The 19,581-nt window shown below is 45.5% G+C and overlaps 1 protein-coding gene across 3 annotated transcripts in view; it reads left to right on the top strand.

Moving 5' to 3' along the window:
• The window catches only part of fras1 (Fraser extracellular matrix complex subunit 1), a 352,007-nt gene that overhangs the window by 194,158 nt on the left and 138,268 nt on the right, over positions 1-19,581 (top strand). For all 3 annotated transcript variants that reach the window (XM_036936462.1, XM_036936463.1, XM_036936464.1), the window contains exons 17-19: positions 3,089-3,268; positions 13,343-13,483; positions 15,603-15,746. In XM_036936462.1, coding sequence (XP_036792357.1) covers positions 3,089-3,268; positions 13,343-13,483; positions 15,603-15,746 — 465 coding nt within the window. The remainder of the gene's footprint in view (positions 1-3,088; positions 3,269-13,342; positions 13,484-15,602; positions 15,747-19,581) is intronic.

Here is a 19,581-nt window from a genome sequence, read left to right on the forward strand (position 1 = left end):
TCTGAAGGTACTCAGGGTTTGGAACAGGTTCAGGGATGTGAATACTTTCTGAAGGTACTCAGGGTGTGGAACAGGTTCAGGGATGTGAATACTTTCTGAAGGTACTCATGGTTTGGAACAGGTTCAGGGATGTGAATACTTTCTGAAGGTACTCAGGGTTTGGAACAGGTTCGGGGATGTGAATACTTTCTGAAGGTACTCATGGTTTGGAACAGGTTCAGGGATGTGAATACTTTCTGAAGGTACTCATGGTTTGGAACAGGTTCAGGGATGTGAATACTTTCTGAAGGTACTCAGGGTTTGGAACAGGTTCGGGGAACAGTACCGAACACTGGAAAATAGCGACATTTGTACAGGAACCGAATCAGAACCGAGCTTTATTTCTATTTCTACAGCACATTTCATACATGGAATGCAACACAATATGCTTCACAGGAAAAAACTAATACCAAACAATGGAAATAAAAACTGAAATATTTATTACACAACAAACGTAAAAGGATAAAAAACTGAAGAATAACAAAAAAACTGAACCACTAAAAGGCACTGTCAGACTCTAAAACAGTTTGCAATGTTTCAGGAAATAATCCTGTAAGCCCTGGTGTTAGGGTGAATCCCGTCTCTTTTAAAAAGATAGAAGCGAGTAGCACAGGAGGGGGCCAAAAATAATTATTCTCTTCCCTGTGCAAGCGAGGGTCTTTAAAAATGTTACGGAGTCCTCCCGGAGTTTTTTCAGACCGCCTAAAACGAAGGTCGTTAAAACCTACGTGAGTGACGATGGTGTCAATATTGGAGTAGTTGGCCTGAACAGTGGGCCGGAGAGAGTTGTCATGGACACAGGCTCCTGGGGGACATTGGACCCTGTTTGGTGCACAGACTGTAGACAGACCCCTAGCTGTTTGATAGCTGGATTGGATCTTCACAGATAGATAGGTGGCTAGACTGCCTCCCCGATTTCCTACACCTTGCGAGTGTCCAGTCTCCCATGGGGCCGAGGAGTTGATCTTAACATCTGTCCGTTGGATTGAGTTAGATCAACTCCACCCGACTCATCGACAGCTTTGGTATAGGAGGCATTTAAAACTGAGATTAGGTTTGCCTGGGTTACAGCAAGGTCGGTGTACCTAGAAAGCAGCCGAGCTATCTGCCAGGTGATCTTTTCCCAAAGATGACGGTCCTTTTTTATATCCCAAAAAGTCTGTTTAGAGTCTGTTTAGTTGGCACCATCGATTTGAGTAATCCACTCATTCAATTTGCAGAGAAAGGAATCCGAAAAAATACCCCTAAACTTTGTTTCAACAAGTCAAAATACTCCTCAGACACCCTAAAATGTAATCAAACTATAATATATCTTTGGGAAGATGATGTTTATATTTACGTCATTTAGTAGACAGAAACTTATTCCAGTGTCAGCCTGTCAGCTGAAAATATTTGCCAGTGTGTGTATAGGAAACCCGCCCCTCTGAAGCAGTGTGTTTATAGGAAGCCTGCCCCTCTGAAGCAGTGTGTGTATAGGAAACCTGCCCCTCTGAAGCAGTGTGTGTATAGGAAACCGCCCCTCTGAAGCAGTGTGTGTATAGGAAACCTGCCCCTCTGAAGCAGTGTGTGTATAGGAAACCTGCCCCTCTGAAGCAGTGTGTGTATAGGAAACCTGCCCCTCTGAAGCAGTGTGTGTATAGGAGACCGCCCCTCTGAAGCAGTGTGTGTATAGGAGACCTGCCCCTCTGAAGCAGTGTGTGTATAGGAAACCTGCCCCTCTGAAGCAGTGTGTGTATAGGAAACCGCCCCTCTGAAGCAGTGTGTGTATAGGAAACCCGCCCCTCTGAAGCAGTGTGTGTATAGGAAACCCGCCCCTCTGAAGCAGTGTGTGTATAGGAAACCTGCCCCTCTGAAGCAGTGTGTGTATAGGAGACCTGCCCCTCTGAAGCAGTGTGTGTATAGGAAACCTGCCCCTCTGAAGCAGTGTGTTTATAGGAAACCTGCCCCTCTGAAGCAGTGTGTGTATAGGAAACCTGCCCCTCTGAAGCAGTGTGTGTATAGGAAACCTGCCCCTCTGAAGCAGTGTGTGTATAGGAAACCCGCCCCTCTGAAGCAGTGTGTGTATAGGAAACCCGCCCCTCTGAAGCAGTGTGTGTATAGGAAACCTGCCCCTCTGAAGCAGTGTGTGTATAGGAAACCCGCCCCTCTGAAGCAGTGTGTGTATAGGAAACCCGCCCCTCTGAAGCAGTGTGTGTATAGGAAACCCGCCCCTCTGAAGCAGTGTGTGTATAGGAAACCCGCCCCTCTGAAGCAGTGTGTGTATAGGAAACCCGCCCCTCTGAAGCAGTGTGTGTATAGGAAACCTGCCCCTCTGAAGCAGTGTGTGTATAGGAAACCTGCCCCTCTGAAGCATAGGCTACTGTAAACTACTGATGTTACAAGCGCGATTCAGAAATTAGGGAGAGATTTTTAATTAGAGAATGAACGAATTAACTATTTAAATGCAAGTTACAGATACTGTAGTTATCACGTTTAACGTTGGATTTATTAACTACAGAAACGTAATACGTGTTTTTAATCCGGGTGCCGTTCTGCACACACAAGCCTGTTGTTCCAACGCCAACCTCTGAAAATCAGATAATGGATTTCATAACCAGATACCCAGCGCTTCAAGTCAAAGCCTTCACCTTCTTCACCTTCTCTCACTCTCTCCCCACCTGCAACATGCAACCTTCTTCTCACTCACTCCCTACCTTTGTCTGTCCATCGCATATGTAAACTCTGGTTCTGTCAATGGTTCTGTTAATGGTTCTGTTAAGTTCTGTTCTGTTAATGGTTCTGTTAATGGTTCTGTTAATGGTTCTGTTCTGTTCTGTTAATGGTTCTTTTAATGGTTCTGTCAATGGTTCTGTTAATTTCGGTACATATCTGTAAAATATGTATTCAGAAGTAGTTTGTCTTTAACACCTCCACCCTACCATCTCCCCTACTGTAGTCTACCACCTATTGTTGTGTGTGAGTGTGAGTGTATGTGTGTAAGTGTGAGTGTGTCTGTGTGTGTGTGAGTGAAGTCTGACTAAAGTGGTTTTCTCTCTCTCTCTCTCCGCAGTCTGCCATCCATCTTGTAGGGGATGTCTAGGTCCTCTGGCCTCTGACTGTCTGAGGTGTCTCAAACCACAGGAGGCCCTGCTGCCGCAGAACAGTCACACACACAGAGCAAGGCCACACGGAGTGTGTGTGGACAGATGTCCCGCTCGCTTCTACCTGGATGCTCAACACACCTGCAGAGGCAAGTAGATGATGTGGGTGGGTGGGTGGGTGGGTGGGGGGGGGGGGGGGTTACGACATAGCAGCATCGTTTCCACTCAGTGTCGGGTTGATTCGGTGGTTACACATCAACTATCAACTATCAACATTACACATATTAAACAAAACCTACCTTATCTATGTCTCAGACACCTCAGTCCCCACATCTCCCATACTGTATATCTGGCAGTATTTCCTACGACTGACAACCATCAATCAAATCAAATCAAATGTATTTATAAAGCTCTTCTTACATCAGCTGATGTCACAAAGTGCTGTACAGAAACCCAGCCTAAAATCCCCAAAACAGCAAGCAATGCAGGTGTAGAAGCACGGTGGCTAGGAAAAACTCCCTAGAAAGGCCAAAACCTAGGAAGATACCTAGAGTGGAACCAGGCTATGAGGGGTGGCCAGTCCTCTTCTGGCTGTGCCGGGTGGAGATTATAACAGAACATGGCCAAGTACAGTGTGTGTTATGAATACAGCTATCTCTGACACACACACACAGAGACACACACACACAGACACACACACACACACACACACACACACACACATACACACACACACACACACACACACACACACACACACACACACACACACACACACATACACTCTAGTCTATCATTAGGGAGTGAAGGCCAGTCTGTGTGAGATAAACACAACACACCAGCAATGTTCTCTCTCTCTGTGCCACCATTTCCTTCGGGCTTAGAGATAACTAGTAGTCTTTCCACAGCTGTGTTCCCCTACCACTCACAAATCACAAACTCAGCTAGCTATTATGCTAATCGCAGAGTAAACTGTGAAAGAGTAAACTACATATCTTCCTGACCCAGTTAGAGTACTTGTCTTTCCGGGAGGAGCTAAATACTACTATCTGTGGTTTATTGAATTGTTTATACATTGTCCTAATTTATTTCTATATCCCTTCATGTGGTGCAGCGGTAGAATGAAAGTGTCAGAGAGATGTAAATATTTTGAGCTTCAAAACCCACAATACGACAGTATTTTTTGAGCTCATAACTGTTTCGTACGCAGCACGACAGAAATGGCTCAGAGTTGATCCAGATAGACCTACCTCAATTTGTTTACTCTGGATAGGGAGTCTGCTCTGGATAGGGAGTCTGCTCTGGATAGGGAGTCTGCTCTGGATAGGGAGTCTGCTCTGGATAGGGAGTCTGCTCTGGATAGATGGAGTCTGCTCTGGATAGGGAGTCTGCTCTGGATAGGGAGTCTGCTCTGGATAGGGAGTCTGCTCTGGATAGATGGAGTCTGCTCTGGATAGGGAGTCTGCTCTGGATAGGGAGTCTGCTCTGGATAGATGGAGTCTGCTCTGGATAGGGAGTCTGCTCTGGATAGATGGAGTCTGCTCTGGATAGGGAGTCTGCTCTGGATAGGGAGTCTGCTCTGGATAGATGGAGTCTGCTCTGGATAGGGAGTCTGCTCTGGATAGGGAGTCTGCTCTGGATAGGGAGTCTGCTCTGGATAGATGGAGTCTGCTCTGGATAGATGGAGTCTGCTCTGGATAGGGAGTCTGCTCTGGATAGATGGAGTCTGCTCTGGATAGATGGAGTCTGCTCTGGATAGATGGAGTCTGCTCTGGATAGGGAGTCTGCTCTGGATAGATGGAGTCTGCTCTGGATAGATGGAGTCTGCTCTGGATAGGGAGTCTGCTCTGGATAGATGGAGTCTGCTCTGGATAGATGGAGTCTGCTCTGGATAGATGGAGTCTGCTCTGGATAGGGAGTCTGCTCTGGATAGATGGAGTCTGCTCTGGATAGATGGAGTCTGCTCTGGATAGGGAGTCTGCTCTGGATAGATGGACTGGAGTGTTAAAGTGTGTTAAAGAAGACATTTTATTTTTTTTAACAACCAAATCTCAATGTTTGATGTAAATGGAATGTTGTAGAAGAAGAAGGTAGAAGAAGAAGGTAGAAGTAGAAGGTAGAAGTAGAAGGTAGAAGAAGAAGGTAGAAGAAGAAGGTAGAAGAAGAAGGTGGAAGAAGAAGGTAGAAGAAGAAGGTAGAAGAAGAAGGTAGAAGAATAAGGTAGAAGTAGAAGGTAGAAGTAGAAGGTAGAAGTAGAAGGTAGAAGTAGAAGGTAGAAGAAGAAGGTAGAAGAAGAAGGTAGAAGAAGAAGGTAGAAGTAGAATGTAGAAGTAGAAGGTAGAAGTAGAAGGTAGAAGAAGAAGGTAGAAGTAGAAGGTAGAAGTAGAAGGTAGAAGAATAAGGTAAAAGAAGAAGGTAGAAGTAGAAGGTAGAAGAAGGTAGAAGAAGAAGGTAGAAGAATAAGGTAAAAGAAGAAGGTAGAAGTAGAAGGTAGAAGAAGAAGGTAGAAGAAGAAGGTAGAAGAAGAAGGTAGAAGAAGAAGGTAGAAGTAGAAGGTAGAAGAAGAAGGTAGAAGTAGAAGGTAGAAGAAGAAGTTAGAAGAAGGTAGAAGTAGAAGGTAGAAGAATAAGGTAAAAGAAGAAGGTAGAAGTAGAAGGTAGAAGTAGAAGGTAGAAGTAGAAGGTAGAAGTAGAAGGTAGAATAAGAAGTTAGAAGAAGAAGGTAGAAGAAGAAGGTAGAAGTAGAAGGTAGAAGAAGAAGGTAGAAGAAGAAGTTAGAAGAAGGTAGAAGAAGAAGGTAGAAGTAGAAGGTAGAAGTAGAAGGTAGAAGTAGAAGGTAGAAGAAGAAGGTAGAAGAAGAAGGTAGAAGAAGAAGGTAGAAGTAGAAGGTAGAAGTAGAAGGTAGAAGAAAAAGGTAGAAGAAGAAGGTAGAAGTAGAAGGTAGAAGAAGAAGGTAGAAGAAGAAGGTAGAAGTAGAAGGTAGAAGTAGAAGGTAGAAGTAGAAGGTAGAAGAAGAAGGTAGAATAAGAAGGTAGAAGAAGAAGTTAGAAGAAGAAGGTAGAAGTAGAAGGTAGAAGTAGAAGGTAGAAGTAGAAGGTAGAAGGAGAAGGTAGAAGAAGAAGGTAGAAGAAGAAGTTAGAAGAAGAAGGTAGAAGTAGAAGGTAGAAATTGAAGGTAGAAGTAGAAGGTAGAAGAAGAAGGTAGAAGAAGAAGTTAGAAGAAGAAGGTAGAAGTAGAAGGTAGAAGAAGAAGGGTCCAGACACATTTTGTTGTGATTTCCTCTTGTTTTTAAGAAACTCACCCCTAAACTGCAAATCACTTGACCCCCCAAAAAATATGAAACAAAGGCTCCAAAAACATCCAAATGTGTCCTTTTAGGAACAGCAACTCTCTCAGTATAGTGATAGAGGAGGTCCGACCCCCTTTGAAGACATTTTTATGTTGGCGTTTCATCGTATTTTGCCAAGTACCTGTAGCAGCAGGCTACACGGGCGAACGAAACAACTGGAAAGAAGGAAAACTGTTTTGAGTCGCACCAAAATGGAATATAACGTTGTGGATGAAGTTCAGAATGACACACTTTCATGTGTACAACATCTAAAGACCTGCGTCACTGTACTGAGAGCTTTGACGTTTCTAAAATGATTCATTTGGGTGAATTTGGAGCCTTCGAACATGTTTTTTTTTTCAGGGCTCCTATACTGAACAACGAGGATGAGGAAGTGATTTTCTGTTTGGGGAGAGTTGATTCCAACTCTTGATTCCAGACTATTCACTTGATTCCAGACTATTCACTTGATTCCAGACTATTCACCTGATTCCAGACTATTCACTTGATTCCAGACTATTCACTTGATTCCAGACTATTCACTTGATTCCAGACTATTCACTTGATTCCAGACTATTCACTAGATTCCAGACTATTCACTAGATTCCAGACTATTCACTTGATTCCAGAATATCCACTTGATTCCAGACTATTCACTTGATTCCAGACTATTCACCTGATTCCAGACTATTCACTTGATATAAAGTGCCTTTTGAACCTAGACTCGACACTTGCCTTGCAGTAGCAGAGAGAACAGTCTATGACTTGGGTGACTGGAGTCTTTGACAAGTTTTTGGGCCTTCCTCTGACACCGCCTGGTATAAAGGTCCTGGATGGCAGGAACTGTGGCCCCGGTGATGTACTACCCTCTGTACGTCCTTGAGGTTGAATGCCGAGCAGTTGCCATACCAGGCGGTGATGCAACTGGTCAGGATGCTCTCGATGGTGCAGCTGTAGAACTTTTTGAGGATCTGGAGACCCATGCCAAATCTTTTCACTCTCCTGAGGTTGGGTTCAATGGGTTCACTGTCAAGGTGTAGTCTAATTGCCAGCGGTGTGTGTGTGTGTGTGAGTGTGTGTGTGTCTGTCTGCAGGGTGTGTGTCTGTGTGTGTGTGTGTGTGTGTGTGTGTGTGTGTGTGTGTGTCTGTCTGCAGGGTGTTTGTGTCCTGAAAACATCAATGGGGTCTATTGTGTTTTAAGAGCATGTCCAGACAGATGCTGAGCTTCCTCTAGGCTCCTGTCTGGAGGGGCGGTGCCAAACACACACACACACACACACACACACACGCACACGCACACGCACACGCACACACACACACACAGGTAGAGATCGGGTGTCTTTATGAGAAAATTCCAACCTGTAGTTCCGTCTGTGCCATTGTCAACACACTCCTTCCTTCCTTCCTGTGTGTGTGTGTGTGTGTGTGTAGACAGAGATGGCCAGTGTTGAGGGCTAAGTGGTGCTCTGTGTTAATACAGGTTATTATATCCTGAAACACAGCTGGGTTTTCATTCTCTCCCTCTACTCAGGGACTGATTCAGACCTGGGACAGCTGTCTCCCTCTACTCAGGGCCTGGTTCAGACCTGGGACAGCTGTCTCCCTCTACCGGGGACTGATTCAGACCTGAGACAGCTGTCTCCCTCTACTCCGGGCCTGGTTCAGACCTGGGACAGCTGTCTCCCTCTACCAGGGACTGATTCAGAACTGGGACAGCTCTCTGCCTCTACCAGGGACTGATTCAGACCTGGGACAGCTGTCTCCCTCTACTCAGTGATTGATTCAGAACTGGGACAGCTCTCTACCTCTACCAGGGACTGATTCAGAACTGGGACAGCTGTCTCCCTCTACTCCGGGCCTGGTTCAGACCTGGGACAGCTGTCTCCCTCTACTCCGGGCCTGGTTCAGACCTGGGACAGCTGTCTCCCTCTACCAGGGACTGATTCAGACCTGGGGCAGCTCTCTCCCTCTACTCAGGGACTGAGTCAGACCTGGGACAGCTCTCTACCTCTACTCGGGGACTGAATCAGACCTGGGACAGCTCTCTCCCTCTACTCAGGAACTGAATCAGACCTGGGACAGCTGTCTACCTCTACTCAGGGACTGAATCAGACCTGGGACAGCTCTCTCCTTCTACTCAGGGACTGAATCAAACCTGGGACAGCTCTCTCCTTCTACTCAGGAACTGATTCAGACCTGGGACAGCTCTCTCCCTCTGCTCAGGGACTGAATCAGACCTGGGACAGCTGTCTCCCTCTACCAGGGATTGATTCAGACCTGGGACAGCTCTCTACCTCTACTCAGGGACTGAATCAGACCTGGGACAGCTGTCTCCCTCTACCAGGGACTGATTCAGACCTGGGACAGCTCTCTCCTTCTACTCAGGGATTGAATCAGACCTGGGACAGCTCTCTGCCTCTACCAGGGACTGAATCAGACCTGGGACAGCTTTCTCCTTCTACTCAGGGACTGAATCAGACCTGGGACAGCTCTCTACCTCTACTCAGGGATTGAATCAGACCTGGGACAGCTCTCTCCCTCTGCTCAGGGACTGAATCAGACCTGGGACAGCTGTCTCCCTCTACCAGGGATTGATTCAGACCTGGGACAGCTCTCTACCTCTACTCAGGGACTGAATCAGACCTGGGACAGCTGTCTCCCTCTACCAGGGACTGATTCAGACCTGGGACAGCTCTCTCCTTCTACTCAGGGATTGAATCAGACCTGGGACAGCTCTCTGCCTCTACCAGGGACTGAATCAGACCTGGGACAGCTGTCTCCCTCTACCAGGGACTGATTCATACCTGGGACAGCTCTCTGCCTCTACCAGGGACTGAATCAGACCTGGGACAGCTGTCTCTCTCTACCAGGGACTGATTCAGACCTACCTGACTCCACTATTCAATTCCTATGGCCAGGATAGAGTGAAACTTGAGTTAGAAAATAAAATGAGCAGTACATTGGTTCCACAGTACTAAACACCAACCCCTTAGATTTAGAACCCGTTCAACTGAACAAGGAGCATGAAGCGATCCCGATTTAGTTCATGATTCATTAACGACAACCGTTGAGTTATGACACATCCACTGCACAATACCAAGTGATGTAGCCGGCAGTTTACTCTCTGGGGTCCATGTTAAATAATGTCACGGAGTCGAGCAGCAGAGGAGGAGAAGGACTTTGACAAACAGCTAGATCAATATGCACTCCCTCTTTACTCTGGGAGACAAATTACATATCTGAGATGCAATAAAATAATGTCTGCTTTCCCAATGGCACCCTATTCCCTATATAGTGCACTACTTTAGACCAGAGCCCTATTCCCTATATAGTGCACTACTTTAGACCAGAGCCCTATTCCCTATATAGTGCACTGCTTCAGACCAGAGCCCTATTCCCTATATAGTGCACTACTTTAGACCAGAACCCTATTCCCTATATAGTACACTACTTTAGACCAGAGCCCTATTCCCTATATAGTGCACTACTTTAGACTAGAGCCCTATTCCCTATATAGTGCACTACTTTAGACCAGAGCCCTATTCCCTATATAGTGCACTACTGTTGACCTGAGCCCTATTCCCTATATAGTGCACTTCTTTAGACCAGAGCCCTATTCCCTATATAGTACACTACTTTAGACCAGAGCCCTATTCCCTATATAGTGCACTACTTTAGACCAGAACCCTATTCCCTATATAGTACATTACTTTAGACCAGAACCCTATTCCCTATATAGTGCACTACTTTAGACCAGAGCCCTATTCTCTATATAGTGCACTACTTTAGACCAGAGCCCTATTCCCTATATAGTGCACTACTTTAGACCAGAGCCCTATTCCCTATATAGTGCACTACTTTAGACCAGAGCCCTCTTCCCTATATAGTACACTACTTTAGACCAGAGCCCTATTCCCTATATAGTGCACTACTTTAGACCAGAACCCTATTCCCTATATAGTACATTACTTTAGACCAGAACCCTATTCCCTATATAGTGCACTACTTTAGACCAGAGCCCTATTCTCTATATAGTACATTACTTTAGACCAGAACCCTATTCCCTATATAGTGCACTACTTTAGACCAGAGCCCTATTCTCTATATAGTGCACTACTTTAGACCAGAGCCCTATTCCCTATATATTGCACTACTTTAGACCAGAGCCCTATTCCCTATATAGTGCACTACTGTTGACCAGAGCCCTATATAGTGCACTACTTTAGACCAGAGCCCTATATAGTGCACTACTTTAGACCAGAGCCCTATTCCCTATATAGTGCACTACTTTAGACCAGAACCCTATTCACTATATAGTGCACTACTTTAGACCAGAGCCCTATTCCCTATATAGTGCACTATGTTTGACCAGGACCCATAAGGCTCTGGTCACAAGGTATTGCACAATATTTGAAGAAGAAGAAGCCATTTTGAACACAGCCGATGTACCCAGGCTGGCAGGCTTGTGTCTATCTTTCTTCTCCTGTCCTGGTGGCTGAGGGAAACTGTCTTGCAGTTCCATATAATGTGTCTCCAGTACTGTGGAAGGTGGTAAACTCAATTACTGAAACAGATAGGCTTTCTCAGTGTGCTGACAGACAGAGAGAGAGACATGTGAAGTCCCCTTAAGGGACACAATCTAGACACAGACACACACGCATGCACAAACACACATGCACTCACTCACTCACTCACTCACTCACTCACTCACTCACTCACTCACTCACACACACACACACACACACACACGATCAAGAGGTTTCCATGAGAGGTTGTACCAGGAAGTTAGGCAGGGGTCACACATTGGCGCTCCTGCCTGTCTAGCTGTCAGGTGTGGGCCCACGGATGGGTTACGCTTAGAAAAAAAGATTTCAAAACAGTTCTTCAGCTATCTCTATAGGAGAACCCTTTGAAGAACCATTTTGGGTTCTATGTAGAACCCTCTGTGGAAAGAATTATCCATAGAACCCAAAAGGGTTCTACCTGGAATGAAAAAGGGTTCTCCTATGAGGCTGCGGAACCATTTTAGGTTCCAGATAGCACCTTTTATCCTAAGACTGTAGCGACAGTCCATCTGTGAGTACACATAGCCTAGATACTGTGAGTACATGCAGCCTAGATACTGTGAGTACACATAGCCTAGATAATGTGAGTACACATAGCCTAGATACTGTGAGTACACATAGCCTAGATACTGTGAGTACACATAGCCTAGATACTGTGAGTACACATAGCCTAGATACTGTGAGTACATGTAGCCTAGATACTGTGAGTACACATAGCCTAGATAATGTGAGTACACATAGCCTAGATACTGTGAGTACATGCAGCCTAGATACTGTGAGTACACATAGCCTAGATAATGTGAGTACACATAGCCTAGATACTGTGAGTACATGTAGCCTAGATACTGTGAGTACACATAGCCTAGATAATGTGAGTACACATAGCCTAGATAATGTGAGTACACATAGCCTAGATACTGTGAGTACACATAGCCTAGTTACTGTGAGTACACGTAGCCTAGTTACTGTGAGTACACGTAGCCTAGATACTGTGAGTACACTGTGAGTAGACATAGCCTAGATACTATGAGTACACGTAGCCTAGTTACTGTGAGTACACATAGCCTAGATACTGTGAGTACACGTAGCCTAGATACTGTGAGTACACGTAGCCTAGATACTGTGAGTACACATAGCCTAGATACTATGAGTACACGTAGCCTACATACTGTGAGTACACGTAGCCTAGATACTATGAGTACACGTAGCCTAGTTACTGTGAGTACATGTAGCCTAGATACTGTGAGTACACATAGCCTAGATAATGTGAGTACACATAACTTAGATACTGTGAGTACACATAGCCTAGATATTGTGAGTACACATAGCCTAGATACTGTGAGTACACATAGCCTAGATATTGTGAGTACACATAGCCTAGATACTGTGAGTACACATAGCCTAGATACTGTGAGTACACATAGCCTAGATACTGTGAGTACACATAGCCTAGATACTGTGAGTACGCATACTCTAGATACTGTGAGTACACATAGCCTAGATACTGTGAGTACACTGTGAGTGCACATAGCCTAGATACTGTGAGTACACGTAGCCTAGATACTGTGAGTACACGCAGCCTAGATACTGTGAGTACACACAGCCTAGATACTGTGAGTGCACGTAGCCTAGATACTGTGAGTACACACAGCCTAGATACTGTGAGTACACATAGCCTAGATACTGTGAGTACACATAGCCTAGATACTGTGAGTACACTGTGAGTGCACATAGCCTAGATACTGTGAGTACACGTAGCCTAGATACTGTGAGTACACGCAGCCTAGATACTGTGAGTACACACAGCCTAGATACTGTGAGTACACTGTGAGTGCACATAGCATAGATACTGTGAGTACACGTAGCCTAGATACTGTGAGTACACACAGCCTAGATACTGTGAGTACACGCAGCCTAGATACTGTGAGTGCACGTAGCCTAGATACTGTGAGTACACACAGCCTAGATACTGTGAGTACACGTAGCCTAGTTACTGTGAATACACGTAGCCTAGATACTGTGAGTGCACGTAGCCTAGACACTGTGAGTACACACAGCCTAGTTACTGTGAGTACACGTAGCCCAGATACTGTGAGTACACAAAGTGGGAACGGCAGAGTGCTAAACACAGGAACCGTCAGAATAACAGGCCGCTGGTCTGTAAATTATACCGCTATCGTTATGCGATGAAACCCATCTACATTGTGACTAGCACTTCCAGCCGAGGCAATACATTCAGTTTAAAGAGTCTGCGTCTCCTCAAACATTGTTTGTTTTTTTGGAAGTGTTACGGATAATAGCTCAATCTTCTCTCCTCTTCTTCCCTTTCAGAATGCCACACTTCCTGTTTACAGTGCACCGGAGGAAGTGGTCAGAACTGCACTTCTTGTGCCCCGCCCTACGTCCTCCAGGACGGCCAGTGTGTTCTCAGATGTCCCCCAGGCTTCAACATCCAGGATAACACCTGCCAAGGTGGGGAAGACCAGCACACACACACACACACACACACACACACACACACACCTACACACACACACACACCTACACACACACACATGCCTACACACACACCTACACACACACCTACACACACACACACACACACACACACACACACACACACACACACACACACACACACACACACACACACACACACACACACCATCACCTGGTTAACCCATACTGTTCACCCATCACGTTAACTGACACACAGCAGACCCAGTCTGTTACAGGAGACAGACAATAAACGAGTTTCAAATTGGTATTTGAATGTGAAAAGACTGTAATGCTCTTATTTGAAGGAGACACTTTGAAGATAACCTTTTCTTACTAACGATGCATTTTTAAAGCAGCACTTCTAGCTGTTGTAGAAACAGTTATCCTGGAGTTGTTACTGTATGGTTTTAGCATGGAAACGCTGTATGTGAGATGTCGATACGATTCATTCGTTCCACATCGACTATCTAAAGTACATTCACTGAGCATTTTTCCCCCTGAGGCTGAATCAGAATCACGGAGGGAAACATGATCATTCTCACCCACTTTAAGAACTTGAAAACAAAACAGAATACATTTCAAGTTACTGTGGAAATACCATTTATTTCGGCAGTTCAACATTTCTGGCCAAAGCTTCTCCTTTTAAACAGTCTGCGGTACTTAAAGTAACGGTGTCCCAAAATGCACCCTGTTCCCTATATAGTGCACTATTTTTCCCGATCAGAGCCCTATGGGCTAACTAGGAAATAGGCAGCCATTTGGGTCACAAGTCTTGATCACCAACGAGTGCTTTAACAGCTCACTGGGCTTTCATCACAGACTCCTTACTTTAATGGAATTAGCAGAAGGGGTGTGACGTGGAGCCGTTCGTTAGCGACGCCTCGTTTACCATCTTAAACCGGCAGGGAGTTGACCTTTCAGCGACCGACCGTCTTCATCAGGTCTCCTACTAAGTCTTTGTAATGTTCTTTGAGGGAAATTGGTCTAGTTTTCTGAGCAACCAACAGACCCCCCACTTCCCCCCCTTCCTCCCCCTCTCAATTCAATTCAATTCAAGGGGCTTTATTGGCATTGGAAACATGTGTTAACATTGCCAAATCAAGTGAGGTAGATAGTATACAAAAGTGAAATAAACAATAAAAATGAACAGTAAACATTACACTCACAGAAGTTACAAAAGAATAAAGACATTACAAATGTCATATTATGTCTCTATACAGTGTTGTAACGATGTGCAAATGGTTAAAGTACAAAAGGGAAAATAAATAAACATAAATATGGGTTGTATTTACAATGGTGTGTGTTCTTCACTGGTTGCCCTTTTCTCGTGGCAACAGGTCACAAATCTTGCTGCTGTGATGCCACACTGTGGAATTTCACCCAGTAGATATGGGAGTTTATCAAAATTGGGTTTGTTTTCGAGTTCTTTGTGGATCTGTGTAATCTGAGGGAAATATGGGTCTCTAATACGGTCATACATTGGACAGGAGGTTAGGAAGTGCAGCTCAGTTTCCACCTCATTTTGTGGGCAGTGTGCACATAGCCTGTCTTCTCTTGAGAGCCATGTCTGCCTACGGCGGCCTTTCTCAATAGCAAGGCTATGCTCACTGAGTCTGTACATAGTCAAAGCTTTCCTTAAGTTTGCGTCAGTCACAGTGGTCAAGTATTCTGCCACTGTGTACTCTGTTTAGGGCCAAATAGCATTCTAGTTTGCTAGTTTTTGTTGTTAATTCTTTCCAATATGTCAAGTAATTATCTTTTTTGTTTTCTCATTGTTTAATCTCTCTCCCCACACCCTCCTCCTCCCACCCTCCTCCCCCTCTCTCCTCACCTCCTCCTCACACCCTCCTCCCCCTCTCTCCTCACCTCCTCCCCACAACCTCCTCCCCCTCTCTCCTCACCTCCCCACACCCTCCTCCCCCTCTCTCCTCACCTCCTATCCACACACTCCTCCCCCTCTCTCCTCACCTCCTCCCCACAACCTCCTCCCCCTCTCTCCTCACCTCCTCCCCACACCCTCCTCCCCACACCCTCCTCCCCCTCTCTCCTCACCTCCTCCCCACACCCTCCCCACACCGTCTTCCTCTCCCAGGGTGCCACCCGTCCTGCCAGGAGTGTAGCGGGCCGTCCAAGGCTGACTGTGTGTCCTGCCCCCCCCTGGCCAAATTCCACAATGGGTACTGCACTACCAGCTGTCCTGAGGGAGAGTTCCTACACCCCCAAGGATACTGCCAGGGTAAGGTAGTGTGTGTTGGTGTGGGGGGTAGGGTGGGGTTAATGTGTGGGTTTGGGGTAGGGGGGTGTAGTGTGTGTTGGTGTGGGGGGTAGGGTGGGGTTAATGTGTGTGTTGGGGGTAGGGTGGTGTAGTGTGTGTTGGTGTGGGGGGTAGGGTGGGGTTAATGTGTGTGTTTGGGGTAGGGGGGTGTAGTGTGTGTTGGTGTGGGGGGTAGGGGGGTGTAGTGTGTGTTGGTGTGGGGGGTAGGGTGGTGTAGTGTGTGTGTGTAGGTGGATGGGTGGGTTCAAGATATCAATAAATTACTGAAGGATTTCTGAAGTTTGACTTTATTTTTTCAGAGCAATTAAGAACTTTAAGACAATTCCCTGGAGAAATTTCTTTGTTTAGGAAACTTTAAGAGAATTCCCTGGAGAAATGTCTTTGTTTAGGAAACTTTAAGAGAATTCCCTGGAGAAATGTCTTTGTTTAGGAAACTTTTCAAGGACTACTTGAATATGCGTGATGATCAAAGTTGAATCATAAACAATATCCACTGTCCATTGCCATTCACATGAAAACAATCACTGAGCACGGTTACATGCACGCAATAATATGATTATTGTGGATAGTGAGATTATAATAATAGTTTGTTGTGAATGTTTACGTGCTTTGCAACAATAACAATTTCCCTAATAATCCTGTTTACATGGATACATCTGAAATCAGGCTACTGATGGCACTCTGGTAAATGTAGAAAATCACCAATCACAATAAACGTTCTACCCCCATTGTCAGTGTGATTTTTGGGATGCGTAATTGTTCGACATATAATGTTTGAATGTGAAAAGTACACTGAACAAAAATATAAACTCAAAGATTTTACTGAGTTGCAGTTCATAGAAGGTAACCCGTCCATTGAAATAAATTCATTAGACCCTAATCTATGGATTTCACATGACTGGGAATACAGATATACATCTGTTGGTCACAGATACTTGAAAAAAGGTAGGGGGTGTGGATCAGAACACCAGTCAGTATCTGGTGTGACCGCCATTTGCCTCATGCAGCGCGACACATCTCCTTCACATAGAGTTGATCAGGCTGATGATTGTGGCCTGTGGAATCTTGTACCACTCCGCTTCAATGGCTGTGCGAAGTTGCTGGATGTTGGCGTGAACTGGAACAAGCAGTTGTACACGACAATCCAGAGCATCCCAAACATGCTCAATGGGTGACATGTCTGGTGAGTTTGCAGGCCATGGATTCCAGGAATTGTGTACAGATCCTTTGCGACATGGGGCCGTGCGTTATCATGCTGAAACATGAGGTGATGGCGGCGGATGAATGACACGACAACGGGCCTCAGCATCTCATCACGTATGTATCTATGAACTGCTCATCTTCGATGGCCACTGGCACGCTGGAGAAGTGTGCCGGCTGATGGCAGACAGCGTGCCAGTTGTTGTGTGGGCAAGCGGTTTGCTGATGTCAAGTTGTGAATAGTGCACCCCGTGGTGGCGTTGGGGTTATGTATGGGCAGGCATAAGACACGGAAAATGAACACAATTGCATTTTATCAATGGCAATTTGAATACACAGAGATACCGTGATGAGATCCTGAAGCCCATTGTCGTGCCATTCATCTGCCACCATCACCTCATGTTTCAGCATGATAATGCACGGTCCCAGGTCCAGTCAGGTCCAGACCCTGGTGAGGACGAAAAGCATGCAGATGAGCTTCCCTGAGACAGTCTGTGACGAAATTCTTTGGTTATGCAAACCCACAGTTTATTCAGCTGTCCAGGTGGCTGGTCTCAGACGATCCCGCAGGTGAAGAAGCCAGATATGGAGGTCCTGGGCTGGCGTGGTTACACGTGGTCTCTGGCAACAGCTTTGCTGGGCATTCCTGCAGTCAGCGTGCCAATTGCACGCTACCTCAAAACTTGAGACATCTGTGGCATTGTGTTGTGTGATTAAACTTCACATTTTAGAGTGAGTGGCCTTTTATTGTCCCCCAGCACAGTGTGCTGGATATTAATCATGCTGTTTAATCAGCTTCTTGATATGCCACATCTGTCAGGTGGATGGATTATCTTGGCAAAGGAAAAACCCTCACTAAAGGGATGTAGACGAATATGGGCATTTTAGAGAAATTAAACATTTTAGAGAAATACGTTTTTTTGTGAGTACGGAACATTTCTGGGATCTTTTATTTAAACATGGGACCAACACTCTACATGTTGCTTTGATATTTTTGCTCATTGTACTTCTAAGACACATACGTTCAGATGTGTTGAACTCAGTGGCGTTATCTCTCCCTCCTCTGTTCTCCACTCAGCCAAACATTAAAGTTAGCTCTCCCTCCCTGTTCTCCACTCAGCCAAATATTAAAGTTATCTCTCCCTCCTCTGTTCTCCACTCAGCCAAACATTAAAGTTATCTCTCCCTTCTCTGTTCTCCACTCAGCCAAACATTAAAGTTATCCCTCCCTCCTCTGTTCTCCACTCAGCCAAACATTAATGTTATCTCTCCCTCCTCTGTTCTCCACTCAGCCAAATATTAAAGTTATCTCTCCCTCCTCTGTTCTCCACTCAGCCAACCAGTGGCGTTATCCCTCCCTCTGTTCTCCACTCAGCCAAACATTAAAGTTATCTCTCCCTTCTCTGTTCTCCACTCAGCCAAACATTAAAGTGATCCCTCCCTCCTCTGTTCTCCACTCAGCCAAACATTAATGTTATCTCTCCCTCCTCTGTTCTCCACTCAGCCAAATATTAAAGTTATCTCTCCCTCCTCTGTTCTCCACTCAGCCAACCAGTGGCGTTATCCCTCCCTCTGTTCTCCACTCAGCCAAACATTAAAGTTATCTCTCCCCCCTCTGTTCTCCACTCAGTCAAACAGTGGAGTTATCCCTCCCTCCCCAGTTCTCCACTCAGCCAAACAGTGGAGTCATCCTGCCCCTCTGTTCTCCACTCAGCCAAACAGTGGAGTTATCCCTCCCTCCTCTGTTCTCCACTCAGCCAAACAGTGGAGTTATCCCTCCCTCCTCTGTTCTCCACTCAGCCAAACATTAAAGTTATCCCTCCCTCCTCTGTTCTCCACTCAGCCAAACAGTGGAGTTATCCCTCCCTCCTCTGTTCTCCACTCAGCCAAACATTAAAGTTATCCCTCCCTCCTCTGTTCTCCACTCAGCCAAACAGTGGAGTTATCCCTCCCTCCTCTGTTCTCCACTCAGCCAAACATTAAAGTTATCCCTCCCTCCTCTGTTCTCCACTCAGCCAAACAGTGGAGTTATCCTGCCCCTCTGTTCTCCATTCAGTCAAACAGTGTTCAATTAAATATTTCTGCTGACACTTCTGGGCCATGGAGAGACTACGCTCATCTTTTCTGCATGGCCAGACACTCATCCATACAATGACTTCATCATGCTTGTGACTTCTACATTAATGTGGATGCTACCACGATTAGATCATAATGAATAATAAGGTGCAAGAAAATTACAGATTTATGCCTCAGTAACTTCCTCTCTCATCATTATTCACAATTCATTCACAATTATCTGTAATCATGGTAGCATCCACATTAACGTAGAAGTGTTCAGAAATATATTAGATTCTTATTAAACAATAAAAGTGACTCCAAAATTGACACAATACATACTTTTTTGACCCCATTTTCTCCCCAATTTCGTGGTATACAATTGGTTGTTACATTCTTGTCTCATCGCTGCAACTCCCGTACGGACTCGGGAGAGGCGAAGATCGAGAGGCGTCCTCCGAAACACAACCCAACTGCTTCTTGACACCACGCCCACTTAACCCGGAAGCCAGCCGCACCAACGTGTCAGAGGAAACACCGT

Source organism: Oncorhynchus mykiss, chromosome 11 (assembly GCF_013265735.2).
Source record: "Oncorhynchus mykiss isolate Arlee chromosome 11, USDA_OmykA_1.1, whole genome shotgun sequence".
In the NCBI taxonomy this organism is placed as follows: Eukaryota; Metazoa; Chordata; class Actinopteri; order Salmoniformes; family Salmonidae; genus Oncorhynchus; species Oncorhynchus mykiss.